The following is a 20,421-nucleotide window of genomic DNA, read 5'->3' on the forward strand; positions in this document are numbered from 1 at the left end:
CACCCCAACCTCCTCCCACCCCCGCTTGTGAGCGCTCTCTCTCTCTGTCAAATAAATAAAATCTTTAAAAAAAAAAAAAAAAAGGTAGCTCCTTCTCACGTAATGACAGCTAATACGTAAATAATACCTAATAAGAGAATTCATACTTTTGGGCTCTCTTTGAAGTGTTGTGCTCACACACTGGATTTAAAGTACAGCTCCACAATGCTCGCAGGATACCACAGGGAGCACGGCAAAAAAATCACTGTGCTCTCTGGTGATGACTCATGTTCCAGCCATACCTCCTCTGAGCTCCTCTTTCCCACTAGTAGCACTAACTAATTCCCTGCATGTCTCTAGCTGTTCTCGACTAAAGACCCCTTCGTTCTAGGACTTAGACACAACACTTTTTTCTTCTTCTTTTTTTTTAATCCTTGAGCTCAGAATGTTCAGGGCTAGAAGGGACCACACTAACCAAATGAAGACAAAGACACCTTTGTTCCTGACCAGAGAGGAATCAATAATCATTTACATACTCATCTTATTTATTTTTAAATACGTATACTCTTAGAGAAAACCAGTGCCTTTATGTTCATTATGGAGGGATTAGAAAAAGAATAAAAATGAACATTAAGGGACATTAATGCACATTATCTCTCAAAATACACATAACATTACTCAGACTGGTATGTGAGCCCGTCTATACGCATATAAATGTGACATGAGCCTCACAGATATGTACCCTTAACTTTTACTTAAACAGCTATCTGGTGAAATTTGATTAACTTTAGAACCCAATGAGGTAGAATAACCCACAATGACATAAATATGCCCCTGTAAATAAAAGACCTAGTATGGCATAAAGTTGTAGTTTTAAGGAATTTAATATCAAAATAAAAAGGACATGCCCATTTTGTATATACATTATACATAAACACAAACTTTCTCTGGATAGAGATTCATGGATTTGCAGAGCTGAGCAGAACCTTCCATATCACCTACAACTATTCTCTTTGTTACTCAAAGCATAACAAGTTCACAAAGGTTAAGACCCATCATCTTGATCCAACAGCTAATTAGGCTAAATCCTAGCTCTTGTAATTTCTATTCTCTGTTCTAGCATATTCACAGGGACTCCTTTAATTACTTGGTAACTAAGGGTCCCAAATCACTGTTGACTATGTCTCAGCTTTCTAAAATTAACTCAGTTATGTTTTGCTTATTTTTCACACAATGCTAGCTTAAATATAATTTAGGAAATCTCCAATCACTTAGAAATTTATTTACTTAAACTGTTTTATTGTGTCAAAGAACCCCATTATTTGTCTCTATTACAGTGATTATATTTAGGCAACACAGACATTGCCTGTATTACATTTATATTTGTCTACTTTGTTTTTATAAGATATTAAGAGGCACCAACTTTAATTTTTAATGTGTTAGAAGTATGACTGATCACTTTGCTCAGGCCACAGCAAAACAAAACAAAACAAAACAAAACAAAAAACCAAACAACTAGAAGTAGAGATTTTTAAATGAGAAATGCCTGAACCCCACTGTAGGAAAGGTCTGAATCAGAGAGGAGGACAGGGTGGATTGGGTGCCTCTTTCACAGCAGAGAGGTGATGACCTCCAGTAAGAAATGGAAAGCAAAGTGAGGCTTCTCAAGCGGTAATCTTCCCATCTTTACAAGCTTTTATTAGACCCAACTTTTTACAGTTTACTGTTTTTTAATTATATATATCCATATCTCAACAGTATTTACATTTAACTAATTTAATTCCCATATCAAACATTACACAATCTTTTCTATTGTTTTCTATGAGACTGTTTCCTTACACAATGACAAAAGGAAAGACTGTTTCATCTTTTTTGATTTTTCACTTTACTTTGGATAAAAAAATTAAAAAGAGTATAAAGTCATTTCTCCAAGGCAACATTAATTTCTCTTACAGTTCCATCTCGAGTTTTCCCCAAATAGTCCTCCATGTTGCTTCTCATTCAAATATCTATGATCCTAGTTGATATTACTACACAGCAAAAATTTTTGCTGAGCGAGTCCTATCATTTTTTTGTGTGACAAATTCTGCCAAGGGCAGGAAACCAAGGTGCTATTTTTATGGCTACTCCAAATAAAAAAACATTTTTTAAATATACCCTAGTGGTAGAATTATTATCATGCCAGTACAGATAGAAAAAGGCAGTCCTATTAAATAAGAATGGATACCACAGTCCCTAATAATTGAGTGCCTTTTAAATTCAATAATTCTCTTAATAAGTTTAGTAAATGGTATAGCTGTATTTTCTGTTGCATTTCTAGTTCATCTATTTTCTCTCATTAGAATGAAGACTTCAGTCCCTTGATCGAGTCCCGCATCGGGCTCCCTGCTCAGCAGGGAGTCTGCTTCTCCCTCTGACCCTCCCCCATCTCATGCTCTATCTCATTCTCTCTCTCAAATAAATAAATAAAATCTTAAAAAAAAAATAGTTAAAAAAAAAAAAAAGAATGAAAGATTCTCAAACAAGAACCCTCGAGCATGGGGTGGGGCAAAGAAGAATGTCAACTGTCCCCTCACTGTGAAAGCATCCATGTTGATTTTTGATTTTTTCCCCCATGAATTTCACTCTCCAGTATTTTCGCTAATACATTTTAGCTTTTCCCTTAATCCAGTCACCATTTATTCAAGTTTTCCAACATGACTTTCCCCCCCATAAATTTATTTTCCATATCTATTTGTCTCTTTTGTTCCAATACACCCACACCACTTGGGCAGCTCCCATCTGTCCTCTGAAAACTCTATTGAACTCTACATAAAAGCTTTTTTTCTTTTCTTTAATTATATAAATCATGGTGACTTAGAGAAAATGGCAACCCACAAGCATTATTCCTCTGGTGGAGTCCATTTTTTTTTCCCCCAAATAAGATTCTAGCAGCAACCAGCCCTTAATGGATTTAACGAATTTCTTCTATCAGTAGCATCCAGATTCTACTCTGGTTGCACCACATAGAGTTGCTATCCAATTACTCTTCAGGAATGCCAGAAGGGTAATTTCCAAGCATTAACAATTGAAGACTAGCACCACTTACTTTAAGCATCCTGTAAAGCATTACTCTGTGCCTGTTTTTTGTACAACAGTGGCTGATTTTTTTTTTTCCAGAGCAATTCCAAACCCTAGAAAAGCCAGATATTTATGGCCCTGTAAGACAAAAATGACTTGAAAAAGTCAGAAAATATGAAAAAGAGAAAAAGCAACAAAATAAGGCTCTCCACGGCAAAGAAAGGAGAAGCACATGAGGGAAATCTAGGTGTCAGAAAGAATCTTCTCATTTCTGTCCGGGACACTGGTAATCCGCATAGGTACACACGTGAGGGGTCTTTTCAGAGATGTGATGCTGGACCCGGGGTGTGTTGCCATGGAAGTGACAAGCTCAATTTCTTTAGAGCCCATGTACCCGCCTCAGCATTCTTGGCAATGGCGACAGGTTCCTTTCCTTTGTTCAGAAACTGCCCTGGAAACGGCCCTGCCTCCTTCCCAAAGCACTGCATTGTGAGGCCACGCTGGAACCAAATTACACGAGAGGAAGATTTTTCATTTCCATTCCTAAAATTAGACTCCTCTGTGTGTGCTAACACAACAGAAATAGAAACACTTGCTGAAAGGAGCCCACACAGTGGCGATCCGAGTTGCCACCTTTCAAACACATTTGCTCAACCCACAGCAACATGGGCAGGCATAGGACATGGGGCAGATCGGGGCAGCTTTACGGATTCTAACAAATCTCTCAAAAGTTAGTCTCAAGAGGTGGGTGGTTTGTTTTGGAGAGGGACTCTGGAGCACAAAGGACACAGAGTGCTTTCTGGGCAGATGCTGGTGCAGAAGCATTTGATGAGGGGGAACCGATTTCCCAGTAGGACTTTTAACAAATGTACTTAACTGACTTTGGAATCAGAGCAAACTGCTTATTTCTGGTCTCCTCTTGATGCAAACCCCAAACTCGACACAAAATAGGTGAGAAGAGTTTTAAAAAAATAGTTTTTCCCTCACGGTGATGTTGGAATAGTGACTGATTTCTTCAAAAGACAGTATTATTTATAATAAAATCATCAGCTAAGTGTTCTGATCATCTACTTTAAGATATTTTCTGGCTGAGTAGACTTCATTGCAGATATAGCACATAAACATTGTGGAGAAGTCTGGATTAAAAATCCTTGTGACCATCAAGAAAAGGATCATGGGAGGAGTTGAGAGATCCAAGCAAGATTTTTAAATTTGGGCTAAAATAACAAATTTCATGGGTACCTTAAAAACCACTACTATAACTATTTGTTCTCCTAGCCACCACCTACCTCTAATTCACTCTGGACAGAAAGACCCTCTCTGACCACATTCTGTTCAGTATGAATTTCTCATGCAGATATGTATGGTGTGTATGTTTGTACTAAACCAGGATTCTGAAGTATTTTGGAAATGTGTCAGGGAGAAGGCTCTATACAATGTAATTTTTTTTCATTTGTGATAGATACCATCTATGGCTTTAAGAAAAATGAATATTTACTCTAAATCTGATAAATCTTAGAGGGCTAAGCAAATCCAATGTTAATTAAAATAAATGTTTAAAAAAAAAGAATTTGACAATAAGATAAAAACAGATTCAGCAGTTTACTTACACTGAATGAGATAAATAGTATGAAATGATTAAAAGAGGTGCTATACATTTGCTAGAAGAACACTGAATAGGCCTACATCTTAGCCTGGGTCCATCCTTCATTAGCTGTCTGACTAGGACTCTACTTCTAACATTCTGTGAATCTTGTGGGCCTTAGAAAATGGGGTTGTCCAATGTGATATGTGAGGTTCTATCCAGCTTTGAAAATCTAGGATTCTTTACCCACAGAAAGTTTGTGTTTATGTATAAATGTCTATACACAAAATAGGTACATTCCTTTTAAGTTTGATATAAAACTCCTTGCAACTACTTTATACCATATTGGGTCTTTTATCAAAAATGTCTGTTTATGTCATTGTGGGCGACTCCACCTCATTAGATTTAAAAATTAGTAAAACTTCATATACAGTGGCTACATTTAATTCACATACAATCTTCATTTAGGATTCCTATCCTATTAAATATGTACACAGCAGAGCTGACAGACCAGTCTGAGCACTTTTAGCATTCTGTGTAATATGAGAGGTTTGTTGCAATCCTATGAAATATTTTTGTATGTAATCAGAAAAAAAAAAAAATGTGCACATTAGTTTATGTGTTCAAGGAAGAATATCCTAAATTCTAAATTCATTAAAGGGGATCTTTAATGATCATTTGTAGCAACTTTCCAAAAAGCATTTTTAAGATTTGCCCATGTTGTCACATATTGCAAGATTTCCTTCTTTTTTAAGGCTGAATAATATTCCATTATATGTATATGCCACATTTTCTTTATCCATTCATCTCTTGATGGGCATTTAGGTTGCTTCCACATCTTGGCTATTGTGAACAGAGCTGCAATGAACACAGGATTGCTAATATTTCTTTGAGATCCTGATTTCAATTCTTTTGGGTAAATATCCAGAAGTAGGATTGCTGGATCATACGGTAATGATCACTTGGTAATATGCCAAGTGAAATAAGCCAGTCACAAAAGGACAAATACCACATGATTCCACTTACATGAGGTATCTAAAATAAACTCATAGGAGCAAAGACTAGAATGGTGGTTGTCAGAGGCTGAGGGGAAGGGGAGATGGGGTGTTGCTAATCACCATGTACAAAATTTCAGATATGCAAAATGAATGGAGTTCTAGAGATCAAATGTACACCATGCCTATAAATAACAATAATTGTTATGCACTTGAAAATCTGGTAAGAAGGTAGATCTCATGCTGTCTTCCTATCAAATATATAAATAAAGACATTTTCTTTTCAAGTAATAACATAGCAAATAATACTGCATTTTCTGTTATTACTTTAGGATTCTTTTGAAATATTGTGTTCACAAACTGGATTTAAAGTACTGCTCAGTGATTCTTGTGAGATATTGTAGAAATTATGGCAGAGCAAAGAGCTACATGCTCACATGGGCTCCACGCTGATATTCCAACCACACCTCCTGTACCACTGGATAGAACGGACTCAATCTTCACTGCCTTTTTCTATGTTTTTGAATAAAAAACCTTTTATTCTGGGACTTGGTAACTTCACCTGGATGTAAAACTGTACTTTACACTTTATTTATACTTAGGCCAACAAGAGGCTAGGAGGAACCTTGTCATTTTTAAACTAAGAAATTGAAGCCTTTGAATCTAACCAGAGAGAAATCCACAAGCACTTACTACACTAATCTCGTTTACTTTTAAATATGTATTGCTGGGACAAAGTTGGGACTCTCAGTTCATTATACACAATTTTACATAAAGTATAAAAGTAAGCATAAAGGAGATTTCTTCCTCCAGGAAAATGCTTTACATAATTAGGCTAAATGCTAAACTATCAGCAAAGAACCTGGCCACAGCCACAAAAGATATCCAATATACTTGGAATTCCAATTGCCAACTATATTCTTCTTTCCTGTTTATCTAGTTAAGAGGATATATTTTTATAAACTTGGAAGTAAAACAGAATACCTTTTAATCAAAGCACAGTGAGCAAGTTCCTACAATGGGAAAATCAAGTGTTCAGATATTGAGACTAATTTATGCAGAGATGTCAGCTAGTCACATTGAATTGACCTTGTAAATCAGCTAATATCATGCAGTCAGAAATAGTTTATGCAGGGAAAGCACGTAATTATTGGTAATAGTACCAATAACATCCAAGAATAAGTCACATACGCCTTTGTGTTATCCAGTCCAAATCTCAGCCTTCCACAAGTATTCCCTTTACAGGATTCTCACTGCCTTGAGATTCACTTATTGCTTTCCATCCTCAGATCTCGTCTATTGTCTGTTCATTTCAGTTGTATTTATACAAGTACTTGCAATTGGTGGTCCTATCATATATATCTTAAGCTATAAATGAAGGCAACACTCTCCAATACAGAAATTTAACACAATATTGTTTTTGAACTGAGATCTATTGTATTCTTTGCATATATGTCCAACAGCATATTTCAAACAATGGATTTTCTTTTCACTAAAGTACCCTGGACATGTAAAAAGCTGTTTAATTCTGGGCACCTGGGTGGCTCAGTTGGTTAAGCAACTGCCTTCGGCTCAGGTCATGATCCTGGAGTCCCGGGATCGAGTCCCGCATCGGGCTCCCTGCTCGGCAGGGAGTCTGCTTCTCCCTCTGACCCTCCTCCCTCTCATGCTCTCTGTCTTTCATTCTCTCTCTCTCAAATAAATAAAATCTTTAAAAAAAAAAAAAAGCTGTTTAATTCTAAAGCACTGTTTTTCCATTTTAACATCTCTGAAATCAGCAAGAATCCGACATGGTATAATCGACAACATCTTTTTTCATTCTTAGTGCTACATATGATAATGGTCCATTCCACATCAATAACATCTTAAGATTCAGTAAAACATGATCCTTCCTAGGCTTTTCTTGTGGAGAAAGAAAACCTTCTTTGATAGAAAATAGCAATGCCTTTAAAAACATATGTTTTCAGACTTTAGTCTGAAAAGTTGTTTAATCTCTTCTACTTCTCGACTGTGCAAGCACTCTGTATTTAAATATGCAACACTTGATGTATCAAGTACAGTTGAAGACTCCTCTGATTTCTCTTCAAGACTTCTAACACTTCTACAGATTTTTAAAAATCAATCCTGTAATCATTTCCATATTTGGTGTGCCTCTTTTTAAATAACATAGTATCCATGCTAGCATTTCAATGTTTGACATGAGCCTCAATTCCCACTCAGAGGGAAACTAAGAAACTGATCTCTTTTTTTTCTCTTTTCATTTACATTCCCAGTTGCCCCAGAGATGGTATAGTCATATAGAATATTCACAATAACCGGATTATATTTTTAGGTTTCTTGGAACGCAAAGAAGTTAGATGTTTTCAGTCAAGGGTCCTGGCACAGTCGTAATGTGAATCCCATATAAAAGGACAAATGGCAAAGAAAATTTTAAAAATGGAAAGTATAGAAGAGCAAAGAGAAAACGCTGCCAGCAGCATCTTATTTTATGATGCAAATAATCCCTTCTGTCAACATGAGTATTGACATATGCATAGTTTGAGAAGGGAAAGAAGTAGATTCATTTCATTGACTCTCATGATTTTCAGCCAGATGGCTGGCCAATGAGAGAAAGAGAAAGGCATTCTGAGATGCAGTACCTGACAGACCAAATCATCATTAATGAGCAAACGTAGTTTGAAAACAAAATGAGGTTTAAAAGACCTAAAATATCTTTGCAAAGTGTTCATATTTATGTGTTTTCCCCTGAATTATAACCAGTCTTTGTCTTCCCATTTAAACTACTGTTTGCTTAGTTTTTTTAGGGGTGGATTTTCCCTTAGTCACTTAGGAAACAGAAATAATCACCTGAATGTATAAAGAACACTAGTGACTAAATGCTTAGAAAACTCCGCTCATAAAATATTAAAATACTACCTCCATGTCTGTAAAGGAAACCAACCTCGAAGATTTGTTCAACTCCTCAACAAAACATTCCCTGAGAACCACCACCTCAGCCAACATCATTCTCATCAAGATCGTTCAGCCCATAGAAATAATATTTTAAGTAAAATATATGGTGAGGCATTAAATCCCAGAAAAAGTGCCACTTTAGATTCACCAGGGAAAAGAAGTTAAGCCCCACGGTAAAGCTGTTAGTTACTGTCATGGCTTTGTTGCACTGAAAGAGTTCAATTCGATCACAAAGAATTTTAGCAAGTACTAATTTCTGTAACATATGAAATCTTCAAACTACCTACAGCTTCCCTGAGCCCATAAATTAGCAAAATTTTTATTTAAATAAGAGTCCCTTCCCTATATTCGCCAACTACATGCATGATGTATAGGAGTAGTACTAGCAAAGTATTTTTTCTTTCTCTTCATTTTTCTCTTTCTCTTGTCTTCTTCCTTTCAAAGTTACATTGCATTCTTATTTCAGACATCTGCATCCTGTGGTATCACACTTAAGAACCCAGATAATATGATGGTCATTATGGAAAGCAATCACACTCTACATTGATGAATGACTATTTACAAAATGATTTCTATCATTTACAGGAGAAATGTAATTGAGACTTTAAATTCCAGATAAAAATGCTACAACTCCAATGACACTGACTAGCTATGAGCTTCTGGAAGTCACCCACCTGGGGCAGCATGCGATTTTCTTCCTCCAGCTGTCTTACTCTTGCCTCCAGCTGCCTAACATAGGACAAGGTTGATTCTAAAATTAAAAAGAAAGAACTCACATTATACACACAGGTCTTGTTTAGTGCACTGTCAGGATATTTCTGGTTCGATTTATTCAAATCAGGTAGTGACAACGTAGTTATTTAAAAAAAAAAAAGTAACAAAAGCCATTGAAACCACAAGCACTTTGAACAATTGTACCATGTTAAAGACAATTAGAGGAATTTATTGGGGGTGAGGTCGTAGGGTTTCCTACACCATGCCGCCCTCAGAAGGTCAGACATCTTGAAGACACTTACTCCCTTTTCTACTTATTCTGGGCATTTTGAGCTTTCAAGGAGCTGTCCCCACATAAGACTTTTTGTAATGTTAATTATAATCAAAATAAATTACAAAGTCATATTAAAAATAGAAAATTAAAATATTTTCAATATCCAGCTCCCTTAGTTTTCCCAAAAAAATACTTCAAGTCTTAAATGCAACATTCATTCTTTTCCCCAGTCTCCAGATATTATGTCTGCAATCCAGAGAACAGCTACCAAAGGGCTAAGTGGAGGGGAGGCTAAATTTTGACTTTGATTTTGGCTGAATGTGACACAGACCCAAGTTTTTCCCAAATCTTTAGGTAAGCCAGGGGCTGACTTTAAAACTCATTCTTGTTTTCATTTCTTCAGGAGCTCAGGAGTGTGCTACCTGGTGACAATCACCATTACGCTGAGAGTCTGTTCCATATGAACTCTGAAGTTCTCTAAAGAAGAGTTTCACTTTGAGAAACAATCTGACAAGAACTCTTCATTAAAGCAAAAATATTCACCTGCATCACATAGCAACATAGTTGCCATTGATTCATTGCCCAAGAACAAACATACTTCAGGTATAGTAAAATGTACATGACAATAGAATTCCTCCAGCATATTTCCATAGTTAATCTTAGAGCAGCATAGTTAATATTAAACCTCAGCGCATGTTCTTCAGCTTCAGAAACATAAAATAGCAAGAAGCAAGACCAAGATGGTAGCGCATTTAAATGGTAAATATTTGGCGTCCCTAACAATTTGAATGGATATTGATGCAAATTAATACCTTGAGCTGAAATTCATCCTGGAAACTCTACTTTATAATTTTTATATGGAAATTGGTTATATGAACTCAATTCCATTTTTGTGACCTTCAAAGCAGTAAGATAGTGTTTTATTTTCTTAAAATAAATAAGAAACTTCAGTCCTTAATTTGCAAATATAACAATTAAGCTCATCCCTGATGGGTTTACAGCCTGCCGGTTTTTTCACAAATGTTTGCATAAAGTCCCCATCACTGACGTTAATATAACCACCCACCGATCTCACACCAGTGGGCAAGACTTAGTTTTGAGCATCCCTCATACAAGACAGAAACACAACGTAAAGAAAACTGAAGACAGTTCCTAGAAATAGGCTCTCATTTTTTAGCTCAATGAAATGTTAAGAGTTTGCTTTACGGACTCTTCCAAATGGCAAAAAAAAAAGAAGCATAAATGAATAACATATTGATTTTATGAATCTGCTTTACTCTAGCAAATGAATAAGTGATTTGCAGATCGTCAAAATATGAATGTAAATTGCCTGATTTACAGTTTTGCAAGCCCCTCTCTACTCTAGAAAAACAACCACTTGATAAGGGCCATCCAAGTGAAAAGTTGCTCAGAAATGTTCTACTTACACCAAGGAAAAGTATATAATTCTTTTCTCCTTTGTTCATAATTTATACCTTATCTTTATTGTCCCTAGACTGCACTATCCTCAAAGCCGTGATACTTAAAGCAGCTCAAATGACTCTACACAGAGTGCTTTGGGTGACATTTGAAAATGTCACTGAATGGATTTTAATTCAGTAACTATCTTCAGTCACTTTAATCTACTTCTTTTTAAAGTTTTTTCAGTTTACATATTCGATGGTTTCATTAAGCGTCAACCTATATTATGAAAGACCTAGCATGTCAGTTCAAAAAAAGAGGGTAAATTCCTGAATTTGGAAAACATGCCTTAAGTCCAATTTTTAATGTCAAGTTAAAATAGATGAAGTCCATATCTTTGTTTCCAAGCATTCACTGCAAATACAGGCTGGGACAGAAAAAGATAGGAAACATTTTAGATTGGTAAAATAATTTTTAGAGATTAGCTTTACAAGATAAAGGCAAAGCAAAGGAGAGTTTTGAGTTCATTCATTCAACACATATTGTGTCACTGGTTTGTGTCGGGCACTATTCTAGGGTTGAGATGAAGAGAAGGCGAGTTACTGCAAGACTTAGATTTCTCAGAAAACAAATTCTGCTTTAGGATTACATGCCCATGTTCTGTGTTCCAGAAGGTCCTATTGTTTCAGGCTGTCTCTGTTGCAATTATTACTTAACAGTGAACAATACCACAATGAAAAACTCCTCAGGGGATGGGGCTGGGGAGAACAGGAAGAATAGGTGATGCGCATGCATAAATAAGAGAATTCATGCTGTTAGTTCTTTTATTCATCAAGAACCTGATTATACAATTCCTTAATGGGAGTGAAGTATGCAAACGTTTTTCTGGAATACACTGGGTCCTCAAGTCCCTTTATAAAAAAACCATTGAAGAAACTACCCAATCCTTCCCCTGTGACAGGAAAGAACAAGAAACATTTTGTTAAGCTTTTAGAACTGTGAGATTTGTGACTCCTCCATAGGCTAGCCAAGCCTGACTACTAGTACAGAGCTAATAATGGGATAGAAAATATGTAACCATTTTAAAATAAGACATAATAGGATAAAGTATAAGAAACTCCATACTTGGGTGCCTGGGTGGCTCAGATGGTTAAGCGTCTGCCTTCGGCTCAGGTCATGATCCCAGGGTCCTGGGATAGAGTCCCGCATTGGGCTCTCTGCTCCTTGGGAGCCTGCTTCTCCCTCTGCCTCTCTCTCTGTCTCTCGTGAATAAATAAATAAAATCTTAAAAAAAAAAAAAAAAAAGAAACTCCATACTTTTATGTACTTATTTATGTTTAAAGATTTTATTTATTGAGAGAGAGCGAGCAGGAGCGGGTTTGCACAGAGGGAGAGGGGAGAAGCAGACTCCCTGATGAGTAGGGAGCCCAACTTGGGGCTCTATCCCAGGACCCTGAGGTCATGACCTGAGCTGAAGGCAGACGCTTACCTGACTGAGCCACCCAGGCACCTCGAAGATCCATACTTTAAAAATGCACCACAATGTATATCCCAGTCCTAGCTGAATACTGGATAAAACACTGGAATAATTTTCTTGTAAGGAAGAAAAGGAGCCCCTTTTATGCTATAACATATTTGGCCATGTTGGTACAACCCCTTCCCCAGGCTGCTTCTTCCCTTTTCTTCCTCATTCAAGGGACTTCCAAAGTGGTGTCAACTATAAAATAAGCAGGTTTTCCATTACACACAAGGGATGAGGGCTGCCGGTGTGCATTAACCTAAGAGAAGTATCTGACAAACACTGGCATTCTTTTCTTAACTGAGGTACAGTTGAAGTACAATGTTGTATTCGTTTCAGGTGACTACATGGCGATTCCACAACACTCTACATTATGCTGTGCTCATGGTGACCGCTGTTAAAACTTCAATTTCAGGGGCGCCTGGGTGGCTCAGTTGGTTGGGCGGCTGCCTTCGGCTCAGGTCATGATCCTGGAGTCCCTGGATTGAGTCCCGCATCAGGCTCCCTGCTCGGCGGGGAGTCTGCTTCTCCCTCTGACCCTCCCCCCTCTCATGTGCTCTCTCTCATTCTCTCTCTCTCAAATAAATAAATAAAATCTTTAAAAACAAAAAAAACAAAAAAAACTTCAATTTCAGAATGTCATTTTGGCTTTCAGAACTCTGAGAATGAAGCTCCTGAAAAACAGCCAAACACTAGGCTATACTAGATCTACATAGATCTACAATGTGTTCCAGAAGGACCCGTTCTTTCAGAAGTATATAACTGGCTGTGGGGAGGGAAGAAGGGAAAATAAAGGAAATGGTAAGGTAATGTGAAATTTAGTGTGAAATCATGCGAAACATGAGCCCAGAAAGATCAATATTGGTGGCAGTTCTCAGGAAAGAGAAACTTGAGCTTCACGGATCAACAGAAGTTTGACAGGCCAGAGAGATGAAAGCATAGCCACAGGATGAACAAGGACCAGAAGCCAAGAGTGATCCTGGTGTAAACAGGGAAGAGGGAAAGGAGGCACACCAAGGAGGAGAAAGGGACATACTGGGGAGGAGGAGGAAAGGCCACGCTGCTTCCCACAATCCAGGGTATGAAAAGCCAACATCCAAACCCAGTTATGCAGATGGTGATTTGCTTTTAACATCCCCAAAAGGTATTTTCTTTTCCACCATGGGAAACCAAGGATATCCACCCACTAGAAACTAAGCAAGGTTAAGCAAACAATACCGATGTGAAAATCCAGTGACATTGTCAAGATGTTCTCCGGGTAAATCGTGGATGTATTTTCAAATCAGAAACAACTTATTGCCATGTATCTTACTTTTCTTTGAACCTACATGTAAAAGTCCACAGCACCTTTCCCAATAAGACAAGTCTAAGAAACATTCAATAGTCACAAGAATTCCATTAAGTTCGTACCTTCTAAATGGTGCCAATTTTAGAACTGGGATGTACCTTAGAGGTTTCCTAGTTCAGCCTATCCTTGATCTCCTGACTCATTAGGCAGATGAGAGAATAAAACCCAGAGGGTAATAAACTTGGCCTCTAACACTGGAGATTAAATACATTCAGAAGATTTTGTTTCATTGCTGGGACATCACAGTGACTGCCATCTTGAGTATTATTGAGTGATAGCAAACTTCTTACATAAATTCCAAGTTCTTCCTTCTTCCTGATTTTAGATATTCTAGATAGATCTTTACTTAAAATAACTTGAGGGATGTCCACTATCACAACTGCTATGCAACATAGTATTAGAAGTCTTAGCCACAGCAACCAGATAACAAAAAGAAATAAAAAGCATCCAAATCGGCAAAGAGGAAGTCAAACTCTCACTCTTTGCAGATGACATGATACTTTATGTGGAAAACTCAAAAGACTCCACCCCAAAACTGCTAGAACTCATACAGGAATTCAGTAAAGTGGCAGGATATAAAATCAATGCACAGAAATTGGTGGCATTCCTATACACCAACAACAAGACAGAAGAAAGAGAAATTAAGGAGTCAATCCCATTTACAATGGCACCCAAAACCATAAGATACCCAGGAATAAATCTAACCAAAGAGGCAAAGGATCTGTACTCAGAAAACTATAAAATACTCATGAAAGAAACTGAGGAAGACACAAAGAAATGGAAAAACGTTCCGTGCTCATGGATTGGAAGAACAAATATTGTGAAGATGTCAATGCTACCTAGAGCAATCTACACATTCATTGCAATCCCCATCAAAATACCATCCACTTTTTTCAAAGAAATGGAACAAATAATCCTAAAATTTGTATGGAACCAGAAAAGACCCCGAATAGCCAGAGGCATGTTGAAAAAGAAAAGCCAAGCCGGTGGCATCACAATTCCGGACTTCCAGCTCTATTACAAAGCTGTCATCATCAAGACAGTATGGTACTGGCACAAAAACAGACACATAGATCAATGGAACAGAATAGAGAGCCCAGAAGTGGACCCTCAACTCTATGGTCAATTAATCTTTGACAAAGCAGGAAAGAATGTCCAATGGAAAAAAGACAGTCTCTTCAACAAATGGTGTTGGGAAAATTGGATAGCCACATGCAGAAGAATGAAACTGGACCTTTTCCTTACATCACACACAAAAATAGACTCCAAATGGTTGGAAGACCTCAATGTGAGACAGGAGTCCATCCAAATCTTAAAGGAGAACATAGGCAGCAACCTCTTCAACCTCAGCTGCAGCAACTTCTTCCTAGAAACATTGCCAAAGGCAAGGGAAGCAAGGGCAAAAATGAACTCTTGGGACGTCATCAAGGTAAAAAGCTTTTGCACAGCAAAAGAAACAGTCAACAAAACCAAAAGACAACTGACAGAATGGGAGAAGATATTTGCAAATGACATATCAGACAAAGGGCTAGTATCTAAAATCTATAAAGAACTTCTTAAACTCAACACCCAAAGAACAAATGATCCAATCAAGAAATGGGCAGAAGACATGAACAGACATTTTTCCAAAGAAGACATCCAAATGGCCAACAGACACATGAAAAAGTGCTCAACATTGCTCAGCATCAGGGAACTCCAAATCAAAACCTCAATGAGATACCACCTCACACCAGTCAGAATGGCTAAAATTAACAAGTCAGGAAATGACAGATGTTGGCGGGGATGCGGAGAAAGGGGAACCCTCCTACACTGTTGGTGGTAATGCAAGCTTGTGCAACCACTCTGGAAAACAGTATGGAGATTCATCATAAAATTGAAAATTGAGCTACCATACGACCCAGCAATTGCACTACTTCGTATTTACCCCAAAGATACAAATGGAGGGATCCGAAGGGGTACGTTCACCCTGATGTTTATAGCAGCAATGTCCACAATAGCCAAACTGTGGAAAAAGCCAAGATGTCCATCGACAGATGAATGGATAAAGAAGATGTGTGTATATCTACGATGGAATATTATGCAGCCATCAAAAGGAATGAAATCTTGCCATTTGCAACGACGTGGATGGAACTAGAGAGTATTATGCTGAGCAAAATAAGTCAATCAGAGAAAGACATGCATCATATGACCTCACTGATATGAGGAATTCTCAATCTTAGGAAACAAACAGGGTTGCTGGAGTGGTGGGGGTTGGGAGGGATGGGGTGGCTGGGTGATAGACATTGGGGAGGGTATGTGCTATGGTGAGTGCTGTGAATTGTGGAAGACTGTTGAATCACAGACCTGTACCTCTGAAACAAATAATACATTATATGTTAAAAAAAAAAAAAAAAAGCAGGAAGGGAAAAATGGGTGAAATCGGAGGGGGAGACGAACCATGAGAGACTTTGGACTCTAAGAAACAAACTGAGGGTTCTAGAGGGGAGGGGAATGGGGGAATGGGTTAGCCTGGTGATGGGTATTAAAGAGGGCACGTTCTGCACGGAGCACTGGGTGTTATACGCAAACAATGAATCATGGAACACGGCATCAAAAACTAATGATATAATGTATGGTGATTAACATAGCATAAAAAAAAAAAAAACCTTGATATTTTCCTTGGACAACATCCGGGACTTGATTTCACTTCATTTTACCTGAAATGTCTTCGATCATACAAGGTAGCTGGACTGTTTCCTCTGCTAGTTTGAAAATAATCTGCTCAAAACGTTAAGCCCTCTCACTTCCCCCTGCTTTCTAAAGCAGCGTTTTTCTCTTCGTAAGGGAACACCCACCCTTGAAATCACCCACAAATTACTCTGATTATTGTACATAAAAGGTTTATTGTTGGTAGTTGCTACTGTCTAAGGTTTGAAAAACTTCTGAGTGGTTTTGATTAGATGAAGTACCATTGGGTCTCCAAAATTTCAGGGCAGAAAATAAAATCTAGTAATGGTCCATTCTAAGACAAATTACAGCATTTGGAAGAGCACACAGGAAGAAAAGCACTTGGAAGACTTTTGCGGCCATGGGTTTATAGATGGAAGCTTTTCGGTGGCTCCCTCAGAGTTAGCCCCCTGAGCCAGAGAGAGACCAATGACCATGTGATTTAAGTCTGGAGGCAATCTCTTCGATAAACCCCAACTTCTAAAGACACTGCTTGCATTAGTTCCAAATTAATCCCACCATCCACAGGCTTTTGCACATTCTTAAGGAAATTACTTCAGAACTGTGTTTTTAAAGAAATTATTACTGTTCTGACTAGAAGTGTTTCTCTTTCTTCCTCAGGCAAGCACAGAGCAGCCTCCTACTTAGAATTCATATTAGCTCCAGAAATATAAGTGATTACATTTCTCACTATAATTTGATGCCTTTCTTATTAAAAAAATCTTGTTGGATCAGCATTTTCAGATTTGCCTGGATATTTAACTCCGACTGCCTTATTCATGGGCAGAAACAGGATTTTTTTCTTTAAATGGGAAATTTAATTGTCCTAAATAAATAAAAAATGATGTCAGGTCTTGTTCCAGTCCATTAGCTATGGGGCTAATTTTACTCTTCTCAGACCCTTCCCTCTGTGCCAACCTGAAAGAGATAGGAAATATTTTTCATCCTGTTCCTCCCATGTGGAAACCTGGTCACTGGTTATTCACTGGCTCCAAAACCCCTTAGGTCTGAGTCTCTCTGACACCTTCCCTTGGCCAAATACTCAACTCTGCCTAGTGCAACACTCCTTATTCTTCTATGCGTGGTATAAAAAGTAGCTTTCTAATGATTAGGACAACCCGATTGGAGTATATTGCTTTGTACAATAACAGGCTTCATGTTATTGCAGGTATTTGGAGAAAGCTCAGGAAGATGCCACAGAGATTTCTACCTGTGCATGCTCTTGGGCCGTTTGAAGTTCAGTGATCCTAAATTTTTAAATTCTTTCCATTCCATGAATATCTTTTAGTTTTACTTCTTTTCAACTCACTTGCTAATAAATCATGTATTGAGTGCCTTATGATTTCTCTTTATCTACTTTCTTCTATGTTATTTTTTTCTCGTGTTTTCATTTTTTGCCCAAATATGTTACGTGAAAATATTCCCTGAACTTCACACATTGACCAGTGGTGTTCCCTGCAGGGGTTTAATACAGACATGTCAATTTACTTTAATATCAAGACTTCTTCACCCAACAGAGAGTGTCCTTCACCCGTGTGCCAGACGATGTCCTAGGTATTGGGGACACGGCAGCAAGCAAACACGGTAAGAGTCTGTGAGTTCATGGAGTCTGCATTTGGGGCAGTCTGGGGCGGAGCGGGGGAGGCTGGGGAAGACATGCAATGAAAAGCAAAGGGAAGGTGACCTGTGCAGAGAGGACAAGACAGTACTGGTGTAGCGAGATCTGGGGAAGTACAGCTATGTTAGGGAGCATAGCCTGGGAGGAGCTCTGAGGCTAAGGTTCTGTGAATAAGCCAGCTATGTAAAGACCTGGGAGAAGAGAGTTCTAGGCAAGGTAAGTGCACAAGCCCAGGCTGGGAAGGCTCGCATTCTGGAATCCAGTTGTGAGGGGGGAAGTGAGAGCCACCGAGACGGATCCATCTGTCTTGTCACCTTCCTCCACTGCTTAAGGTTTTAAAATGCTGTCCTCTCTTTGGCTGTTACCCCTTAGCCCTAGACTTAAACCTTTTGACCAACAGGCTTCTCTTGTGATAGAAACATCCGCACTGTGTTCGGTTCTGTTCTCTCACACAACCCAGTTCCCATCCACCTGGAAATCCTGTTGACCCTACCCCCAGAATATCCTGAAAACCCAACCTCACCAGAGTCTCCTAACCGGTGTCCCTACTTCTGTTCTTGCCTCCTCTCCCAGGTCCATTTTCATTCAAATTCTCTTTCAACCCACAGTGGCCAGGGTTTTCTTTCTAAAATGCTAAGCCTGCTCATTTCTTTCTCCACTCAAAACTCTGCAGGAACTTACCATTTTGCTCCACATAAAAGCCAAAGTCCTTCAGAAGTGCAGCAGGGCCCCATATAATCTGGCTCCCCGGTTGCTGTCTGCCTTCACACCACCACGGGCTCTAGCCACGGAGCTGCCTTTCTGTCCTCAACACCCCAGGCATGCTCCTGCTTTCTTCTGTCCCCGCTTTCTGGAATGCTCTTTCCCTCCACCCCCCGACCCCTGAGAGCTGCTCGGCTGACTTCTTCACTTCCCACAAGTCTTTGTCCAAGTGTCAGCCTCTCCATGCGATTCACCGAGTCCACCTCATTTAATCCCTCCACCTGCCCCCATCTCTACCCTATCTTCCTGAGTTCCAAGCCTGTTGTACTTACTTTTCTCAAAACACTTCATCACCTTCTATCATACAAATTACCTTGTGCACATGCTATCTTTACTGTAGAAGTCCTGCCTCTCCCCATCTCCCCTTGTGTAAACTCCACAAGGCAGGGACCTTTGCTATGTTGAGCGATGCCCTCCAAGTGCCTAGAAGAGTATCTGGTACAATTAAAATTTATTCAGTGTGTCAACCAGTTATGCAGACAGTGCTCTGAAAGGGAATTATTTTATAGCACAGGTCTATGCTTTTCAATCACTCCAGCATTTAAATGGAGCTTAGTATCAATTCCGTTGTGCCATTTGAGAAACATACGAAAGAACACTAAACTTTGGGTGGAAACTTGGCAGAGGTTCTCAGATTATGCCAGATCAAATCACTGGTGGGTACTTTCAGTAAGAAAATGTGACATGTGCCAAGCAGGTTAAAAAAATTGTGTGTGTGTGTGTCTTAGGGGGTTGGGGAGGAAGCGAGAGCAGGAAAGAGAGAGAGAGAGAATAGAGAGCAGAGAAAGGGAGAGACAGGTGTGGGGATGCATAAAAAATGGACCATTTCTACCACTAATAGCTTGGAATACAGTATAAATGTCCTGCAGCTGGAAATGTGCTCTAGTTAGTAAGGTTGCTTTCTGGTTAGCAAGGCGCCTTCCCTGAACATGTCCTCCGGGCCCGTCTCTGTGAGGGGCGCCCTGAGGATGCAGTAGCACACGCAGCTGTGGGGCACCGGCAGGTGTCTGCTGAGCCTGAGGGAGGGGCTCGGGTCTCTCAGAGGGCAGCTGGACGGCGGCAGGGGGCCACGGTCCTTATCAAAACGGGTTATGTTTCTTCGAGAAGGGGAAAACCTGTCATTTCGAAGTTAAAGGAACCAGAACAAGGGGCTGTCCTGTTTATTTCAAATTTGAATGAAGGCTGAAAATACCGCATCTTTTTCCAAGAATGCGCTGACAGAAAACATCGTGAATGCTCTTCTCCCAGTGCCCCCCAAGTGCTGTATTTTTTGAAACAGTCTAGATTTGGTTTCATTTTCTGTAAAAGAGGAAATGGTTAAATGGATATTGAAACCCGACGACTTGCATGTAAGTCCATTTCGAAATCAGAAAAAAACGATCCTAACTTTTGTACCAGAAAATAATCACCATAGATTTGTCCTAGTCTCTCCTCTTCCCAAATGAAAGCGTTTTGAAAATGGGAGAGAAAGGCACTTGTGTATTTGCTGTCATCCACCTGGCCTATTC

General features: G+C 38.9%; 1 protein-coding gene across 6 annotated transcripts in view; it reads right to left on the reverse strand.

Annotated features, from left to right (window-relative positions):
* CCDC85A (coiled-coil domain containing 85A) overlaps positions 1-20,421 on the reverse strand; it is a 199,427-nt gene that overhangs the window by 28,615 nt on the left and 150,391 nt on the right. For 5 of the 6 annotated variants that reach the window (XM_035001512.1, XM_035001508.1, XM_035001513.1 and 2 more), the window contains exon 3: positions 9,246-9,322. The exons of the other annotated variant lie outside the window; for it this stretch is intronic. In XM_035001512.1, coding sequence (XP_034857403.1) covers positions 9,246-9,322 — 77 coding nt within the window. The remainder of the gene's footprint in view (positions 1-9,245; positions 9,323-20,421) is intronic. 6 annotated transcript variants of the gene reach the window in all.

Source organism: Mirounga leonina, unplaced genomic scaffold (genome assembly GCF_011800145.1).
Source record: "Mirounga leonina isolate KUSES-001 unplaced genomic scaffold, KU_Mleo_1.0 Mir_125, whole genome shotgun sequence".
Taxonomy (NCBI): domain Eukaryota; kingdom Metazoa; phylum Chordata; class Mammalia; order Carnivora; family Phocidae; genus Mirounga; species Mirounga leonina.